We start from the raw sequence: 18332 nt of genomic DNA, 5'->3' as shown, positions 1-18332 counted from the left end.
TTCAGCCCAAGAAGAAATGACTTACAACAATAAGGGGTGTTTTGTGTGTGTGTGTGTGTGTGTGTGTGTGTGTGTGTGTGTGTGCAACAATAGCTGCTGGCCAATGTGTCTGCACTTCTGTGATGAGAAGCAGCAATCATTAATCAAAACACAGATCCATAACATTTGGAAAACTTGGTTCTTACTTCCCATCCTACTTCCTGCAAGATGACTGCAAGCTGCTCCAGGGACATGTGCACAGCTGTCTCCTATAAGGGTTGTGGGTGGGTGTGAGTATCTGCAACTGGATTAAGAGCTGAAATTGACCAAAATTAACTGCAACTTACCATCCAAGACTTCCCCTGAATATTGCAAGGATTCAATAGATTTCAGAGTTTCAAAATAGATGCATTAGACAGATTCTGCCTGTGCATTTTTTGTCTAGGTAGGAAGACATATTCCTGCTCATCCTACTCTGCTATCTTCCAGAATCCTCTTCAGATTCACTTTATGACATTTTCTGACTGAAGTTACCACTTGGACACTTACGGCTTCCAGGTCTATATTCAAGACAGGATAGCTCTCTTGAATTTCAGATTCTTATATCTATTTCTTACTTGGTTTTATGATGTTAAGCTCTGTGCCTCAATTTCTTTATCTGTAAACAGAAATCCAAATCCTCCCATCAGATTATTTTGATGACAAATGATTTAAAGCTTGCAAAGTGCCTGGCACCATCATTAGTGCTTAATAAGTATTTGTTTACCAAGAATTGTCCTAACATATGCTTATACATCTTCTCTATTTAAGTTTCCTCAAACCCAAAGTGAGAGTCTAACTCTATGTTCTTATAGAAAAATAAATGCTTATAGTCAGGGAACTAGTCCACCTCTTCTGGCCTCTCCATATCGTGGTGTTATGTATAGGATAAGTATGCAGAAAATGAAAACCTTTGGACTTATTTTTAAAGAGAGAATCACAAACAGAATTATATTAACGGCAACATATACTTCGGCAGATTTTGTCTTACTATTAAATGTAAGCATGTGATTTGTAAATTTCAGTCTATGTACAGGAAATCTCAATAATCTGGAAAGGTGCTTTGTAACTTCTACAAGAGGTGGGAAAAACATACAGATGACACATACACAGACATGCACATTCACACACACAGTACCTTGGAAAACTCATTATCACTTTTGTGTATTTTATAAGCTGAAATCCCTTGGATATTTTATTTGAATCAAAAATTTTACTGGTGGGAAAAAGAAAAGTTTGGAAACCATGGCAATAAAATTTGAATCTACTCATGTACAAGACTATTGTCACTTTTCTGAAATGAATATGATGGAATTATTTGCACTGAATTCTGGAGAGATATTCAAAATATTTTGAGAGAGAGAGAGAAAGAGAGATCACATACACATAACTTTCATTATAGTATATTGTTATAACTGTTCTGTTTTATTAGTTATGGTGCCTAATTTAAAAATTAAACTTTATTGTAGGTATATATGTATAGAAAAAAAACAGAGTATATATAGGATTTGGTACTATCTGTGGTTTCAGTCACCCACTGGGGGTCTTGGAATGTAACCCTGTGGATAAGGGGGAACTACTGTATATACTCCTCTCTTGCAATGCACTAAGACAGAGCAGGTATAAAACGTGAGCACTTGGGCCAGCTGGCTGTGGACAATTTCACTACATGTAAAACTACCGTAGGTTTCTGAGATACACCTACTTAACTATAGCTATGATAAAGAAAGATTTAATATTTAGTAATGGTACATACTTGTTATCTCCTACCTAGGGAAATTCATAGATATCCCTCTTTACCTTGAATTATTATGAAAGATTTTATTATTTATATCAGAACAAAACAATAATGCAAATTTCCCATTTCCTTCACTCAATTATGACTAAGAATATATCATAAGCACAATGAATACATCATTATATCACCTTCTAAATCTAAAAAAAGTTTATTTAACTAGCATAACCATATTGAATAAAATCAGCTTGGGAGCAAATTAGTTGCTTGCTAAATCATGGAAAACAACAACATCTTTTTGAACAATATATCCAACAGAATGTTGTAGAGTTCAATGCAAACTTCAGTCCAGGTCAACGCCTCTTGGCTTATGCTCTCTCATAAACTCTGGTGGAAGTGACGCCTTTCATGATGCATTCCTAGACACAGAAAACAATTCTTGGTCAATCACCGGGACTAAACTATGGATTTATTTATTGTATCTCTCAATGTTGGGAATAAAACAATATTCCTTCAAAAGGTATTCATTTCTGGACTCCTATGTATGTACCCATATGTTGTAATAAGATAGGGAGTTACAAAGACCAGGAAAATACAAGTTTTCCCCTCCAGGTGCCTTAAAATCTGTATGGTGAGTGAGAAACATAAGCAGAGATAGATAATACAGTGTGGTGGGGGCATCACTGGAGACAGCCTTAGGATGCCTGGAAGCAGGCAGAGAATGCTTCCTAGAAGACAGCATGCCCTTGTTGAGCTCAAAAGCATGAAGGGCAAATGACAGAGTGGAAGCATAATTCCAATAAAATCATCTTTCTGTTTTAGATAATCAAAAGGAAAATCTGTTTCCTTAAGTGGAATAGTGATCATGAGATGACCTAGCAGTAAGATCCAGATTTAAGTAGCCAGAAGATACTCACGATCACCAGTTTGTCATCCTCTCGTTTTCTCTTTATGGTGGTTGATTTTCCATCCCATTTCTGCACATGTACCAGGACACCCCCATCTAAGGTTATGGTGCTCTGTAGGCATAAGAAAATGTGATTACAATTTGCATATGGAGGCAGAAAATAAAATTTAAAATACGGTGTCTTTGTTCAAAGGAATATTTTGAGGTAATTAGTAATTCTAAATGACAAGAATATATTGCAACAAGAAAAAAAAATGAGTCTCAAAACCAACAACATAACCACTTATAGATACGTTATGCCCAGAGTGTTATACAAATTACATAATTGGAAAAATATTGTGAAGGAATATAAAAAAGAAATTTACATTGAGATGATAGTAGTATGGGTGGTTTCTCTATTTCTTTCTTCCATTTTTCTAAACATTCTCTTACATTATTGTAATATTTTAATTTACTTGAAATACTCTATGTATTGTATGACTCAAATAAATTATGTTAATCATTTTTTGTTAATATGGAGACAGGCCAGGTGTGGTGGCTCACAACTGTAATTCCAGCACTTAGGGAGGCCAAGGCAGGAGGATTGCTTGAGGCCAGGAGTTTGAGACCAGCCTGGGCAACATAGTAAAATTCTGTCTCTACAAAAAAAATAAAAAATTAGCTGGGTGTGATGGCACACAGCTGTGTTACCAGCTACTCCGGAGGCTGAAGTGGGAGAAACACCTGAGCCCAGGAATTCAAGGCTGTAGTGAGATATGATTGAGCCATGTCACTGCAGCCTGGTTGACAGAGTGAGACCCTGTCTCTAAAAATAATAATAATTTTTTAACATGAGGGCAACTTAAGAAAATGGGGAAAAATTCACCAACTCTATATGTAAGGAAACACCGTTTAGATGTAGGAGTTCAGGGATCTTTGGCTTATGATAGAATGGTTTTCCTCCTTTTATCATAAAATGATTTCTAATAAGCAGTGGTGATTTAGAAACCAGGCATGTACTCTGTGCCAGTTCCTTATTTCTCACCTTGACTTTCCTGTCATCTGCGGTGACTTCGTCAAATTCCTGACCCAGTTTGAAGGAAATCTCAGTATTTTTAAAGGTACTTTCGGATTTAATGGTGATCACATCCCCATTCACACTGATGATCATGTTAGGTTTGGCCATGCCTGCCACTTTCCTGGTGGCAAAGCCCACTCCTACAGTTAGGAAGAGAAAAGATGTCAGGTTGACATTTTCTGTCACGTACTTAGCCAAGCCAGACAATGTGTGTCTGCCCACAGGTGCATGTGTAAGAGGAAAAAGACACAGTGAGTTTCTTAAAGGCCTAATTTAAACAGCGCCTGCAGATAAAATCAGGTTAATACTTAAACACACACACACACACACAAAACCACACACACACACACACACACACACAAACACAACCTCTGAGAAACAGTAGGTGTAGGCCTATTCTTTAAATTTCCCTTTCTCTGGTCTGGATACACCTTCTCAGGAGACCCATTGTTTATTTTCAACAAAAATCCTTGGGAAGATATATATTTAAAATGTTAGCCACTATTGTTTTTCTCTCTTAATAAATAGTTGACCATTCCATCTTAGATACTCAATATTACATTTAAGAAGGCACAAAGACAGAATTTTCAACAGAATTTTGGGGGTTAATGTAGAGTTATTTAGTTAAATGTTTGTCAGTTTTGAGTGTACAAAAGTCACATTTCATAGCATTTGTTGCCAAGTCTACTTTTCTGTGCTTCTTTCTCAAATTACTCCACCATGAGATGAAGATTTTGATGAATTTATACAAAAGGCAAAATGTTTCCTACATTTATAACATTTTAGAATGGTGATATCATTCCTAATAATTTATAGGGGATATTTAAAAAGGGACTAGTCATCAAATTGTGAAAACTTTAACATTTAAGAAATCAATGTTTCTTAGTTTAGAATAGGTTAGAAGCCAATACTTAGATTTCCAATCACTTAAGTTGTGAACTTTTCTTTCTTAAAAAGGAGAATATATTGTCTTGTGCAAGGTATGGAATGAATAATTTACAGCCAAACATAGCAGTAACTTGCTGTCACTGTGTATGTCATGCAGAATTTATTAGTCATAGATGTGTTGAATTTTTTAAACATGTGCATGTAAATCTAAACTCTTTCTTTGACTAAAGGCAACCAAAGGTTAGAAATTGGGAAGAACTGGGAGAGACACATGGTGCAAAATAAGTAATTCTGAGGCTCTGATTTCACTGTCTGTCTGAAAAATGGCCACAGGTGTGTCTTCAAGTCCTGGCTCTGTTACAAAATATAACATTAAATGTATGGAGTGAGTCCGCTTCGTGAATGGAGGCAAAACTGAGTGTGATTCTAGAATGGCTGACCTTGGGAAAAACCATAGTCTCCATTTGCTTGATTTTGCTTTTATGTGACTGATGAAAACAATACCTGTTCACTCATCCTCAATTTCATGCAGAAGGTGTTTTATTGACTTTAATTATCATCAGTCCTTTATAATTTAAAAACACAGTGTTATTAGAAAATATAAATATTAAAAGTATAAAATTTTTCTAGAAATAAATAGTTAAATGACCCCAAATCCTGGCATTTCTGCATCCGTGCATATTAATTAGTTTATTGAATCACTCTAGTTTATCCTAGAAAGTCTCTCTCATGCTAAAGTCACCAATTTTCCTATCATCTAAAAACAAGAAACATAGTTACAGACAAGCAAAAAAGTATATACTGTATAATTTACAGGAGGGTTAAGTGTTTTGAGATTTAATAATTACGTTTTAAACCCTAAGATTGCATAAAATTCCTCCCCAGTTTGCTAACCCCAGTTCTGACTTTCATGGACTGTCATGCCTGGGGTTGAGGGAGAAAGGCTTTCAAAGTAGAAGCTGCCTGAGACAGACGTTGTCTCTTCTACTTTACCTCCATTGTTATCTGAGAGACGTTCATCCAATGACATGCTGACAATGTTAATAGCATCTAAAAAATTAAACACCTCTACTATCAAAGAAGAGGTATGTTATGTACGTAACATTCTCCTTTTAAATTGGTTGATAATTCTATGGCATCCTATGTCATTTCTAGTCAAAGGAAGTATTTAAGTTGTTTAAGAAACATATTTCTGAAATTAAAATTTTTGTCTATCATAAAACAACCACATATTTTAATAGATTAACATTGAGACAAGAAAAGAATTGGCTAACATACAGTTATTGAAAAAGAACATTGCATTAAGGGAGCTAGAGTGCTTTCAGTTTCAAATGAAAATTATTGCATACTAACTTTTTTCCAAGTTATTGCTTATTTTATATGCAAAAGGGGATGAAAGAGAAATAGGCAAAGAGCTAAGTAAACCAAGGATACCCAAGTTTTGCAATTAAAGTCAAATCTTATCATTTTTAAAGGCCATAAACATTCAATTTAGACACTTTTTAATATTGGTACACCTTCAGGAAGCATTAGTTGTAGCTTTGGTTCAGAATTTCTCTATAAACAAATGATTATCACTTGCTATGTGTGCAGCCTTTCTATAGAAAGCAGCATTTTCATTTCTGGCCAGGGCTTCCAGACATTGCTATAAACACAGCTATAAACTCTTGTTCCCAAAAGAAAATATTATAAATCCAGTCATTCCACAATGCATTTCCTTACCTACTTCTTTCATATAATCATCAAAGTTTTCACTGGAGACAAGTTTCCAGGTACCTACAAAAGCATCACACATTTTGTAAGTTCTAGGATTATTCTTCAAGGTGAGAAAGGAAGCTGCAGTTTTCAAGAGAGTGCTGTGACCCTCTGGAGTCCAGATAACTTCCTTTTAAAGGTGCTCAGAACATGTGATCTTAGGAATGACCAATTGGGAATGATAGCCAATCATTTCCTTCATTACCGGCCTGTGCATTTTTTTCTCTGAGTCATGTTTTTAATAGACATTTCTCAACTTTGGTTCTCCCTGGCAAATAGTCATTGGACTTAGAGTACAAATTATTTTTAAACCACTAACAGGATATTTTAAACATTCCTGTTTTGACAGCTTAATGCTCAGTGCACTGAATTTCCCCCTATTATTCCTATACATATTTATCCCAGTGTAGAGAGGGGAAATTATTTTGAGATAAACTTTGACCTTATTTTGGGGGAGGGTATTTAAATTGTAGTTATGTGGTTCTTTTGGATTGAGGAATTGCCATACATATTTTCTATTATTCCTATACATATTTATCCCAGTGTAGAAAGGGGAAATTATTTTGAGATAAACTTTGACCTTATTTTGGGGGAGGAGGTATTTAAATTGCAGTTATGTGGTTCTTTTGAATTGCGGAACATAAGAACTGCCTCAGAGATTCTTACATAATTGCAAAGGCTCTTTGGGGCAGTACTGTCTCAGGAATTACCTGGCAATGAAAACAAAATAAATAATAGGATTTGAAAGTACTCCAGATTTCTGATTTCAAATGCTTTATATGAATAAAAAAGTACTTTCAATTCATCCACCAGTAATCTGGACTGTAGATTTCATCAAAATGATAATGTAACCTCACTCTTTCCATCTCCTAAATGAGAGCATAGCATTGATTTCCACAGATCCTTTGAAAAATGGGCCTCATTCTAAAATACTTTCCTCATACTGAGAAAGTGCATTCAATTTCTGAACTGTGTCATAAGTTCCGAATTTATTCAGATCAGAAATGGTGTGGTCGCAAGCTACCAAAACCAATATCCTTCTTTTATACAGTGACCAATTTGTGACACTAGTTTTCTAAAGTAATCGTGGTTTTCAATTGCCTTTGCCCCATGCAAGAATGATGGAAGATGTTCGCATGTGCTGCAAATTCCCACGAACTTACCCAGATTTAGGGGGAAAAAAAAGAAACTGAAATATTTCAGAGTGATGTATTGCTACACTGTGTATCCCACTGAACAGTACCTGCTGAGCATATGATTGATTCACAAGCCTGTGTAAGTATCCTGACGGCTTCCCAAAAATGTTTGTGGCAGGAAATTCTGTAAGCAACAGGATTTTCTGTAGGAAAGCAAGTTGCTATGAAAGCCTGATAAAGTTAGGTTTTGCATTTGTTAATGGCACAGTAATAACGCTCATCTACTCTGGACTGTTGCATAGATACATAGACTGTGGTGATGTGCCATCAGGTAGGCTTGCTTTTAGTGATCCACCTGTTTCCCATTGAATAAGACCGTTCAGATGGAAAGTAACTAAAAGTGACAAATCTTAATAGAGGGATGTTTTTGATAATGTTTTAAATTAATTTTCTTCAGACAGGTTTTTAAATGATTGAATTTGAATACATACTTTGTGTATTGTAACACTGCAATTTGGTTTTTAAAAATTTTTGTTTCTATAGATTTAGGACTACATGTGCATTTTTGTTACCTATGTATATTGAGTAGTAATAAAGTCTGGACTTTTAGTGTAACCATCACCCAAATAGTGTATATTGTACCCAATTGGTAATTTCTTTCCTTCTTTCCTTCTTTCCTTCCTTCCTTCCTTCCTTCCTGCCTGCCTGCCTTCCTTCCTTTATTTCCTTTCTTTCTTTTCTTTCTTCTTTTTTTGATGGAGTTTTGACTTTATTGCCCAGGCTGGAATGCAGTGGCACGATCTTGGCTCACTGCAACCTCTGCCTCCCGTATTCAAGCGATTCTCCTACCTCAGCCTCCCTAGTAGCTGGGATTACAGGCACCCACCACCATGCCTGGATAATTTTTCTTTTTTCTTTTTCTTTTTGAGACAGAGTCTCCAGTCTGTCTCCCAGGCTGGAGTGCAGTGGTGCAATCTCCGCTCACTGCAAGCTCCGTTGCCTCCCAGGTTCACGCCATTCTTCTGCCTCAGCCTCCTGAGAAGCTGGGACTACAGGCGCCCGCCACCACGCCCGGCTAATTTTTTTTTATTTTTATTTTTTGTATTTTTAGTAGAGACGGGGTTTCACTGTGTTCACCAGGATGGTCTCAATCTCCTGACTTCGTGATCCATCCACCTTGACCTCCGAAAGTGCTGGGATTACAGGCGTGAGCCACCGCGCCTGGCCAATTTTTCTTTTTTCTTTTTTTGTATTTTTAGTTGAGACAGGGTTTTGCCATGTTGGCCAGGCTGGTCTCGAACTCCTGACCTCAGGTGATCCACTCGCCTCAGTCTCCCAAAGTGCTGGGATTGCAGGCGTGAGCCACCGTGCCCAGCCCCAATAGGTGATTTCTTATCCCTTGCCCCCTCCCACCTTCCCACCTTTTGGAGTCTCCAGTTGTCTATTATTCCACTCTGCATGTCTGTGTGTACACATTGTTTAGCTCCCACTTATAAGTGAGAATATGTGGCATTTGACTTTCTGTTTCTGATTTATTTCACTTAAGATAATGGTCTCCAGTTTTACCTATATTGCTGCAAAAGAAATGATCTCATTCCTTTTTATGGCTGAGTGATAGTCCATGGTAAATATATATCACATTGTCTTTATCCAGTCATCCATTGATGGACACTTAGGTTGATTCCATGACTTTTTTACTGTGAATTATTGTTTTAGAGATTGACTGTCTGGTAGTGTAATCTCTGGTCACATGTGGCTCTTAAAATGTGGCTAGTATGACTGAGAAATTGAACGTTTAATTTTAGTTAATTTTAATTAAAATGTAAGAAATGATCCTCAATTCAGTTATTGAAAAACTTTTAAATATGTTTGAACCAATGTGACTATGCCAATCTGCTTTTTCATTGTAAATTTTATGAAATCTAAATATTGGACAAGGGTTTCAGAAGAAAATTTAGATCAATTGAGATGAACTGTTAGTATAAAATATATACCAGATTTTGAAGACAATGTAAAAATGTATACTATATTATTAATTTTCTTACATTGATTACATGTTGAAATGACAACATTTTAGATATGTTAGGTTAAATCGAATATATTACAAAATTAATTTAACCTATTTCTTTTTTACTTTCCTAATGTGGCTACAAGAAAATTTTAGATTATATCTGTGGCTTACATTATACTTCTCTTGGGCTGTGCAGTTTTAAAGTACCATACTAACAGCAAGCTTTGCTTATTTATTCAACATGTGATCAGGCATTGTGCTAACCAATGGGGATTCAACAGTGAGCCAGCCAGGGGAGGCATTTGCTTGCTCTCATGGAGCTTACGTTCTAGTACTGGAGAAGGTCATATACAAAGAGACCTTGTTTATGAAACATGAAATAAGCCAATCACAGGTAGTGCTGTGTTTCAGAGCCAACAGAATGGGGTACTCTGATGTAATGGCCACTGTGAGGATTGGAGTAGTAGATGAGGCAATCTGGGAAAGTCCGTCAAAGAAGGTAGACAATTGAGCTGTCAGCTGAATGACGAGAAGACAGCCACAGGAAGATCAGGAAAAAGATTGTTTCCAGCACAGGAAACTGCAGGAGCTGCTGGTTCTGTTACCTTTCAGAACAATTTCACCCAAACACAGCCACCCTGACATATACAGATATATGTTCCTAGTGAGCAAAGTCCCGGGTCCATTAAGGAAGAGATTTTTGTTCAGATTAATTTATTGTTAGATACAAAGTAATTACGTATTCAATACAATCCCTGAAGGAAACTGTTCTTAGATGGGTTAGTGAGAGTACACTAGCACGCCTGTAAACAACAACAACAACAACAACAAAATTTGAAGGATATATTTGTGGGCCAGTAGCATCATCTTCTATATCAGCATATTCAGTGCCTGGTCATCGCTGGAGAAATGGCATAGCTGAAATTTTCTAGAAACAACTATTGGCTCTTTTAATGAGTTAATATAAACAAGAATAGTAGTAACCTATAGTAAAGGACCTTGGTAACTTAAACAGCAATGAGACAAGTAAGATGTGAGAAGGTAGTTGAATTCAAAGGAAGACATTTCATATGATCACTTGTTAAGAGTAACAAGGCTTGGCAGTTTCTTACCTGAGAGATATTGCCCTTAAAAGCAGCTCAATGTATATCCACTAGGTTTCGTCTCGTGTAGGGTAGAGAACTCTTTCTGGATGATAAACTGTCCAGAAATTGAATGCAGAGGCCCAAAACTCGTGCTCTGCAGTATAAACAGGAATGTAAACAACTGTTCAGTTCTTAAAGAAATTATCTTTATCTTGATACCTGAGAGTTACTGTTGCTGACGTGGAGAAAATGGAATGTTTGTTCATCAAATTACTATCGTCTTTCATCACAATGTTGAAGGATTGCTATGTGAATGAAGCAATGCAAAATAAGGAGAATCACATGAAAAAACTAATTCAATATTATATGACCTTGGCCTCAATGCTGTTTGAAGGAAATACTCGCTAGGCATTAATGAAGAGAATCTGGACTTCACCAAAATTTTGGTGGTCATCCTTTCTTGAAAACTAGTAGAAATTATACTGCTGGCATTTTCAAACATAGTTTCATTGTATAAAGTTCACGCTGGCAAATAACTTACAAAAAATCTTTTTGCAAGCCTGTTATGTCACTGTACTACATGGGGGTAAGGGAATAAAATAATAAATAAGACATAATTTGTTTCTCTCTTTTGTAATCTATGTTCCCATTCTAGTTACCAGCCTGGGACCAAAGTAACCTACAAAGCCTTTTTAAAGGAGTTTTGTTTTGATAGTCTTCTTGATGTTAGCATGTTTTGTACAGAAGGCACTTGTAGCTCTTCCAATTTTTTTTTACACTTTTATCACCTTTCATTAGCATGTAATGTATACAAGATGAGAAATACACTCACCCCATTCCCGATCTCCCCTCATTCCTGACTTCCCTTCTCCATCCTGAACTTTATCCTGTGCATAACTTAAAGTCCCTGGCACCTGATTCCTCACGAAATACTTGAATTAATAAATTAATTAACAAAAGGAATAAGATATGGATTTAGACTACATATTCATGCTTAATGCTTGTGTATGTGTTTAAACCCCTCCATGGGCTCCTATCTCAGTTTTAGAACAATGAATACAGTGGCCCTAGGCAGCGTGGATTATAAAGGATAGAGTGAGCAGATGTAAATCTGCTCACAAGGCAAGAGTTAAGAGATGATGGGGGCTGAGCAAGGGTAATGGAATGAGACAATGGGGTAGCAGTGAAAGATATTGAGAAACAATATAGAAAGTATACAGGACGCTCCTTCCCTTTTGGAGGGGCTTAGTACTCAGAAACAAGGTGCATAGGAGACAATTTGCCTTTGACTATGAAAAGAATTCCCACAGAGGTGACTATACTTTCATTCACATGTACCCCAATACAGCACGGACACCCACACACCAGGTCAGAATGTTTCCTTAGGGCTGTGGGAAGGGGTCTTCAGTAGCCAGAGTTTTGCTTTTCTCTGGGGATGTGGAGACTGAGGACATGGCCCTAGACCCTCAGTGTTTAATAGCCCTGGCTCAGGCCATCTGCCTTGCACTTTACTCTCCTATGGACAGCTTCCATGGAATGCGTCCCTCTGACCTTTGCCTGTGTTTATTTCTTTTGGAGGAAATGAGGGTATTTTTTTCTGACGATTTTTCAGTGGAAGAGGAAACATACCCTCTCTCTGGATGATGAGGAGTAGGGACAAAGCCCTGATGAGGGGGAGTGTTTTCACAGCATTGTATGTCATAGGTTAAGGAAAGGTTCATGCCAAGGCTCTCCTTTTATTTGAAATAAAGTTCCTTTCTTAATGCATTATTATTACCAATGTTTTGGGGTTTGTTAGCGTTTTAAGATGAAACCCTGACAGGAAAATCAAGCATATTTCATTTGGTTCTCTTTCCCCATGGACTAGTGGGAACATTTAAGATGAGAATTGTTTTACATTTCCTATCTGGGGTTTAAGAGGCAAAGTAAACGTAGCTCTGTACAAGTTTGTGTGTCATTTACTGCACAGTGAGCGGTCACTGACTCGACTCTAACTTCAAAATGGTGACAGTTTTGGAAAGAGTGAGTAAGCCATAGGCTATGGATCAGTTCAAGGGTAATGCCTAATTATAGACTTAGGTTGTGCCTTGAAGTGTTGCCCAATACTTCACTTGCCCTCTTACTCATTAGAGGGAGTCTTCATACATAGTGTAGTGGGTACAAGAAGGAGCTAACAAAAGAGTTGGCAAAGTGCAGTCTGAGTGTAAAGTAGTATGCCCTACTTTGTCTTTACATAATAAAGCAAGCTTCATTATAAACTGACTGGGGGCCAAAGAGAACAAATCCCTAGAAAATGTCCAAGGGGACAGACAGAAACACACACACACACACACGTAAACATTTCACGTTTGTTCTCTTCTTTGTATTCATGTAACATTAAGTTATTCCCCTTCTAATTCCCAGGTGTGGGCTCTTTGGGGATAGGGGATATGTCTTACGCATCCTCGTATCCCCAAGGCTTATGTCTGATATGTGGTAGTTCTGTCTAGTTCATTGTTGAAATAGGAGAAAATCAAGCAGGTTAATTTAAATCGCATTGAGGTATAAATGGCAGATGTAAGTATTTGCATTTAAATCCTGATTGACCCCCTCCCCAATGTGGTTTGTGACAGAGTCCAGGGAAAAATTTCACGTGTGGCCCTCCGAAGCTGTGATAGTATGTAAACTGCTACTTGTTTTTATAAGAATTGTTTTCAATCCACAAGGAAGGAACATACCCTGTCTCTTCCAAACTTCTGTTCATAGCCCACTTTTGCCAATCTCAGTCCATTTACATTTTATCTGCTTTTAAAAATAGCATACATATTCTGTAATTTAAATTACACAAATAGAGCTAAATGCAAAGAAGACATTGAGCCATGTACTCACTAAATGCCTAGTAAGTGCCAGTCACTGTGCTTGATGCTCTGGTCCAAGGATAAATAAAACAAGTGGGGAAAGGCACATGAGGACCACTATGGGGTCAAAGGATTATAAGTTAAAAAAAAAAAAAAAAGGCCAGGCGTGGCGGCTTACACCTGTAATCCCAGCACTTTGGGAGGCCAAGGTGGGGGTATCACGAGGTCAGGAGATCAAGACCATCCTGGATAACATGGTGAAACCCCATCTCTACTAAAAGTACAAAAAAAATTAGCCCAGCATGGTGGCGGGTGCCTGTAGCCCCAGCTACTCAGGAGGCTGAGGCAGGAGAATGGCGCGAACCCGGGAGGCGGAGCTTGCAGTGAGCTGAGATGGCGCCACTGCACTCCAGCCTGGGTGACAGAGCGAGACTCTGTCTCAAAAACAAACAAACAAACAAACAAACAGACAAACAAAAAAACACAGGATGTGATGGGAGTGAAATAGTACCTCATGCAGCCTTGATCAGGGTGGAGGGTATCAGCAATGACTTCCCAAAGCCCTGACATCCAAAATAAGGCTGAAGGATGGCTCAGAGTGTGCTGGGAAAAGCAGGGCCCAAGAGGTACTGTTCTACACAGAGAGAACAGTTTATCGGGGCACGTAATAGGAGTCTGGGAACATGAGGGAGGCTCTGCCTTATGGCAACTGGAAAAATGCTGAGTGGCAAGAGTGTGTATGAGGGGCAGTAGAGAATTAGTGTTTAGAGCAAGGAAGGCCTCACGAGCTAGGCTGAACATTGTGGATTTAGCTAAAGAGCAGTATAGAATAACCGAGGAAATTTAGTGAGGTAGTAGCATGGTCAGATTTGAGTTTTTCCAAGAATATCTTGGATGAAGAGTAGAAAATGGATTGGGGTGGGAGTAGGAAATTGGTGGAGATATTTGAAAATAAAATGTACTAATAAATACTCATCCAGAAATTACCACTGAACATTTTGATATACGTTCCCTGGACTTTTTGTATATATTAATATACTCTTTTCTAAATGGCATTATAGTCCACACTGCTTCAGAATTGACTTTTTCACTTGAAGAATATTCATAAAATGTATTTAAAATCTACTATGTATCCAGCAGTAGTGTAGGCACTGAGAATACAACCATGTACTCTGAATATGATTCTGTGTCCATAAGTACACTGGTACCATACCATTTTTAACGACTCCAAAGTATTCACTGATGGAATGTATACCATATTATACACCACATATAATCAATATTTTACAATAAAACGTCTTGTTTGTTTCCAGGACTTTTTTGCTGCAGTAGAGAATACTGTACCCCAGTGACCATCACTGTACAATTATCAAAACAGATATTTCCAATGATATCCTTAGGATACATTTTTGGAAATGAAAATGCTAGGTCTAATAAATAGATATTTTAAGACTTTAAAAATGTACTGCCTGAAACCCTGTCTCTACTAAAATGAAACCCCGTCTCTACTAAAAATACAAAAAATTAGCCGGGCGTGGTGGCGGGCGCCTGTAGTCCCAGCTGCTCAGGAGGCTGAGGCAGGAGAATGGCGTGAACCTGGGAGGCAGAGCTTGCAGTGAGCTGAGATCACGCCACTGCACTCCAGCCTGGGCGACTCAGTGAGAATCCATCTCAATAAACTAAACTAAACTAAAATAAAATAAAAAAAATGTACTGCCAAATTTCTCTCCAAAATGTTTGTACCAATTGATGGTCTTATTTCATGTGGATATATGTCCTAAAAAACATTCAGACCCTTTAGAATTCAAGAAATTTCAAAATATTGTAGGTAGAAGATATGTTATACATATATAGTGAAGTTAGTTTTTCATGAGAAAATGGACCAACGTTAGATAAACAATGTGGCAGAGTTGCACTAGTAACTAGATGATCTTCTTCCTCCTCCTCCTCTCCTCCTCCTCCTCCTCCTCCTCCTTCTTCTTCTTCTTCCTCTTCTTCCTCTTCTTCCTCTCCTCCTCCTCCTCCTCCTCCTCCTCCTTCTCCTTCTCCTTCTTCTTCTTCTTCATTTTTTTTTTTGTAGATAGGGTCTCACTCCAGTTACCTGGGCTGATCTCAGCTCACTGCAGCCTTGACTTCCCAGGCTCAGGTGATTCTCCCATCTCAGCCTCCCTGAATAGCTGGCACTACAGGCACATGTCACCATGCCTGATTAATTTTTTGTATCTTTAGTAGATACAGGATTTCATTGTGTTGAACGAGCTGGTCTTGAATTCTTGGACTCAAGGTATCCAGGTTTTCTGAGTCCATTACTCTTTCCATTAATCTGTGCTCCTCCTTCCAGAAAGCCTGGAACTCTTTAATCAATAAGCAAAGCAGTTTTTAACCGCGTCGTAAACTTTGTAAGAGTGTAACATGCAAATGGATTTAAGGAATATGAGACTTTAGTTCAATTTCTCTCAGAAGCCGTAATTCTTCTATGATCTCATAGCACTTTGCACATCATAACCATATGTGGTTATGTTTCTGACCTCCAGACTGTGAGCCTCTTTTTTTTTTTTTTTTTTAAACAGAGTCTCCCTCTGTCGCCCAGCTGGAGTGCAATGGCTCAATCTCAGCTCACTGCAACCTCTGCCTTCCAGGTCCAAGCTATTCTTATGCCTCAGCCTCTGGGTAGCTGGGAGTACAGGCGTGCATCACCACACCTGGCTCATTTTTGTATTTTTAGTGGAGATGGGGTTTCACCATGTTGGCCAGGCTGGTCTGGAGCTCCTGATCTGAAGTGATCCATCCACCTTGGTCTCCCAAAGTGCTGGGATTACAGGTGTGAGCCACAGCACCCGGCCTCAGACTGTGAGCTTCTTGAAGGGGGAGCCATACATCCACAGCATTTCTGGCAAACAGTAGGCAGAGTTTCTGGTTCATAGTAGACACTTGGGAAATAAAGTTTGAGAGAGAGAAAAATGGGGAAGAGGTTGGAGAGGAGGAGAAAGAGAAAAATAAGGAGAAAAAAAGTAAAGAGGAATGAGAGAGGAAGGGGAAAAGTGAGAGAGCACATTGGGCTGAAGACACAGGTACCTTAAACTTGCAGACAAAGTGAGAACCATGTGCTAGAATGAAAACACCAGATAGCAGCAGATGCCACAATAGGCACTCACTGTGATGAGATGCTGGTAAAGAGACAGAACAGGAGCAGTTCATCCAGGAACAATTTTGATTACAAGGAAACACTGAGTATTCTTTCTGGGAGGCACTTTTGCTGTGAGATTTCCCCCAGTGAACTCTGATCGAGTAAGAAACCACAAACATCAGGCATCTGTGAAATGCATTTGCCATCTGGGTGTTAACTTCCCTCTTACGAAAATCCTCTCTCACTGGGTGAAATGTGTGTTCCTGCATTTATTATGTGGCTTGCCAAGATTCTCCACATGTAGATATTATTCCTTCTGCTGCAAGATTCTTGGTGGCAATTCTATGCTATGAAGAGACTATCATTCTTTACAACTTCGTCATTGTATTAAAGCTTATATTCAATGGACATGAACATACCTGTGACATTTTCTTGGTTGCCTTATAAACTGTGCTATAGAATAAAAAGACCATGAGCTCTGTTATTAAGATATGTTGAAATTTGATTGCCACTATTCACTAGCTTGTGACCTTTGGTAAGCTAGTTAATTTCTATGATACAGCTTTCTCATCTGTAAAACTGAAAAACTATGCTTTATGGATATTGTTTATTAACAATCTTAAATGCCAAGTATTTTGCATGTTGCCTAGCATATACTTTCATATGTTCTTTAACATATACCTTACTCAGCAGGTGGCAGCTCCTATTAATAATAGTAGCAATCATAGTAATAGAGTCCTAGAAGACAAATCACAAACTTGGGGTTATGTGTCCTGGGCTGGGAAAAATTAGAACATTTTCTCTGATGCAAAATAGCCTTTCTGAGCATCATCATTGGTCTCAAAACTCTCAAAACACTGAGCTTTCTTTAGCAATAATCCTGGAGTGAAAGTTTAATTTTGAGACCAATCTCAGCTATAGAAATTCATAATATTCAAAATGAGTTTTCTTGATATCCATGATTCAGAACAAGAATTTTTTTTTCTCAAGAGGTAATACCATGTTAACACTCTCTTTCTTTCATAGTGGATCATTTTCTTCTGCAGATGAGAATATTTTTGATGTTTTAAGAATTAATATATACTTGATACAAAAATTCAAACTATATAGAAGAGAAAGTAATTGTCCCATTCTTCAGTGATCGTAAGTTTTAACAATTCCATGAATACACTTTTCGGTCTTTTTCAATACATATGCAAACATACACATGGAATATGAATTTTATTAAAGACATTCGATAATATTGTGAACCCCAAAAGTCTGAGACAGCTCTCAGTTAGTTTAGAAAGTTTATTTTGACAAGGTTGAGGACACGTGCCTGTGACACAACCTCAGGAGTTTTGTTTTTCTTTTTTTTTTTTTGAGACAGAGTCTTTCACCATCACCCAGGCTGGAGCGCAGTGGCGCGATCTCGGCTCACTGCAAGCTTCGCCTCCTGGGTTCACACCATTCTCCTGCCTCAGCCTCCTGCGTAGCTGAGACTACAGGCGCCTGCCACCTCGCCCGGCTAATTTTTTGATATTTGTAGTAGAGACAGGGGTTTCACTGTGTTAGCCAGGATGGTCTCGATCTCCTGACCTCATGATCCACCAGCCTTGGCCTCCCAAAATGCTGGGATTACAGGTGTGAGCCACTGCGCCTGGCCTAGGAGGTCTTGATGACATGTGCTTAAGGTGGCCAGAGCACAGTCTGGTTTTATACATTTTAGGGAGACATGAGACATCCATCAATATATGTAAGATGAACATTAGTTTAGTCCAGAAAGGTGGGACATCT

At 38.2% G+C, this 18332-nt stretch overlaps 1 protein-coding gene across 2 annotated transcripts; it reads right to left on the bottom strand.

The window, feature by feature from the left end:
• Window positions 1-1394: 1394 nt before the first annotated feature.
• On the bottom strand, window positions 1395-6489 carry FABP4 (fatty acid binding protein 4, adipocyte). Of its 2 annotated transcripts, none has more exons than XM_011989768.1 (4): window positions 6328-6464; window positions 3685-3857; window positions 2667-2772; window positions 1395-2172 (listed from the first exon to the last, which is right to left on the bottom strand). In XM_011989768.1, exons 1-4 carry the CDS (start codon window positions 6398-6400, stop codon window positions 2132-2134), a joined length of 393 nt encoding a protein of 130 aa, XP_011845158.1. In that variant the 5' UTR covers window positions 6401-6464; the 3' UTR covers window positions 1395-2131. The 2 variants fall into 2 exon arrangements, with proteins under 2 accessions (XP_011845158.1, XP_011845157.1); XM_011989767.1 differs by having other exon boundaries at window positions 1946-2172; window positions 2671-2772; window positions 6328-6489.
• Between the last annotated feature and the right edge of the window lie 11843 nt (window positions 6490-18332).

This window comes from Mandrillus leucophaeus, unplaced genomic scaffold (assembly GCF_000951045.1).
Source record: "Mandrillus leucophaeus isolate KB7577 unplaced genomic scaffold, Mleu.le_1.0 Scaffold361, whole genome shotgun sequence".
Taxonomy (NCBI): Eukaryota; Metazoa; Chordata; class Mammalia; order Primates; family Cercopithecidae; genus Mandrillus; species Mandrillus leucophaeus.
The sequence above is the reverse complement of the archived record's forward strand: the minus strand, read 5'-3'. Positions and strand labels throughout refer to the sequence as shown.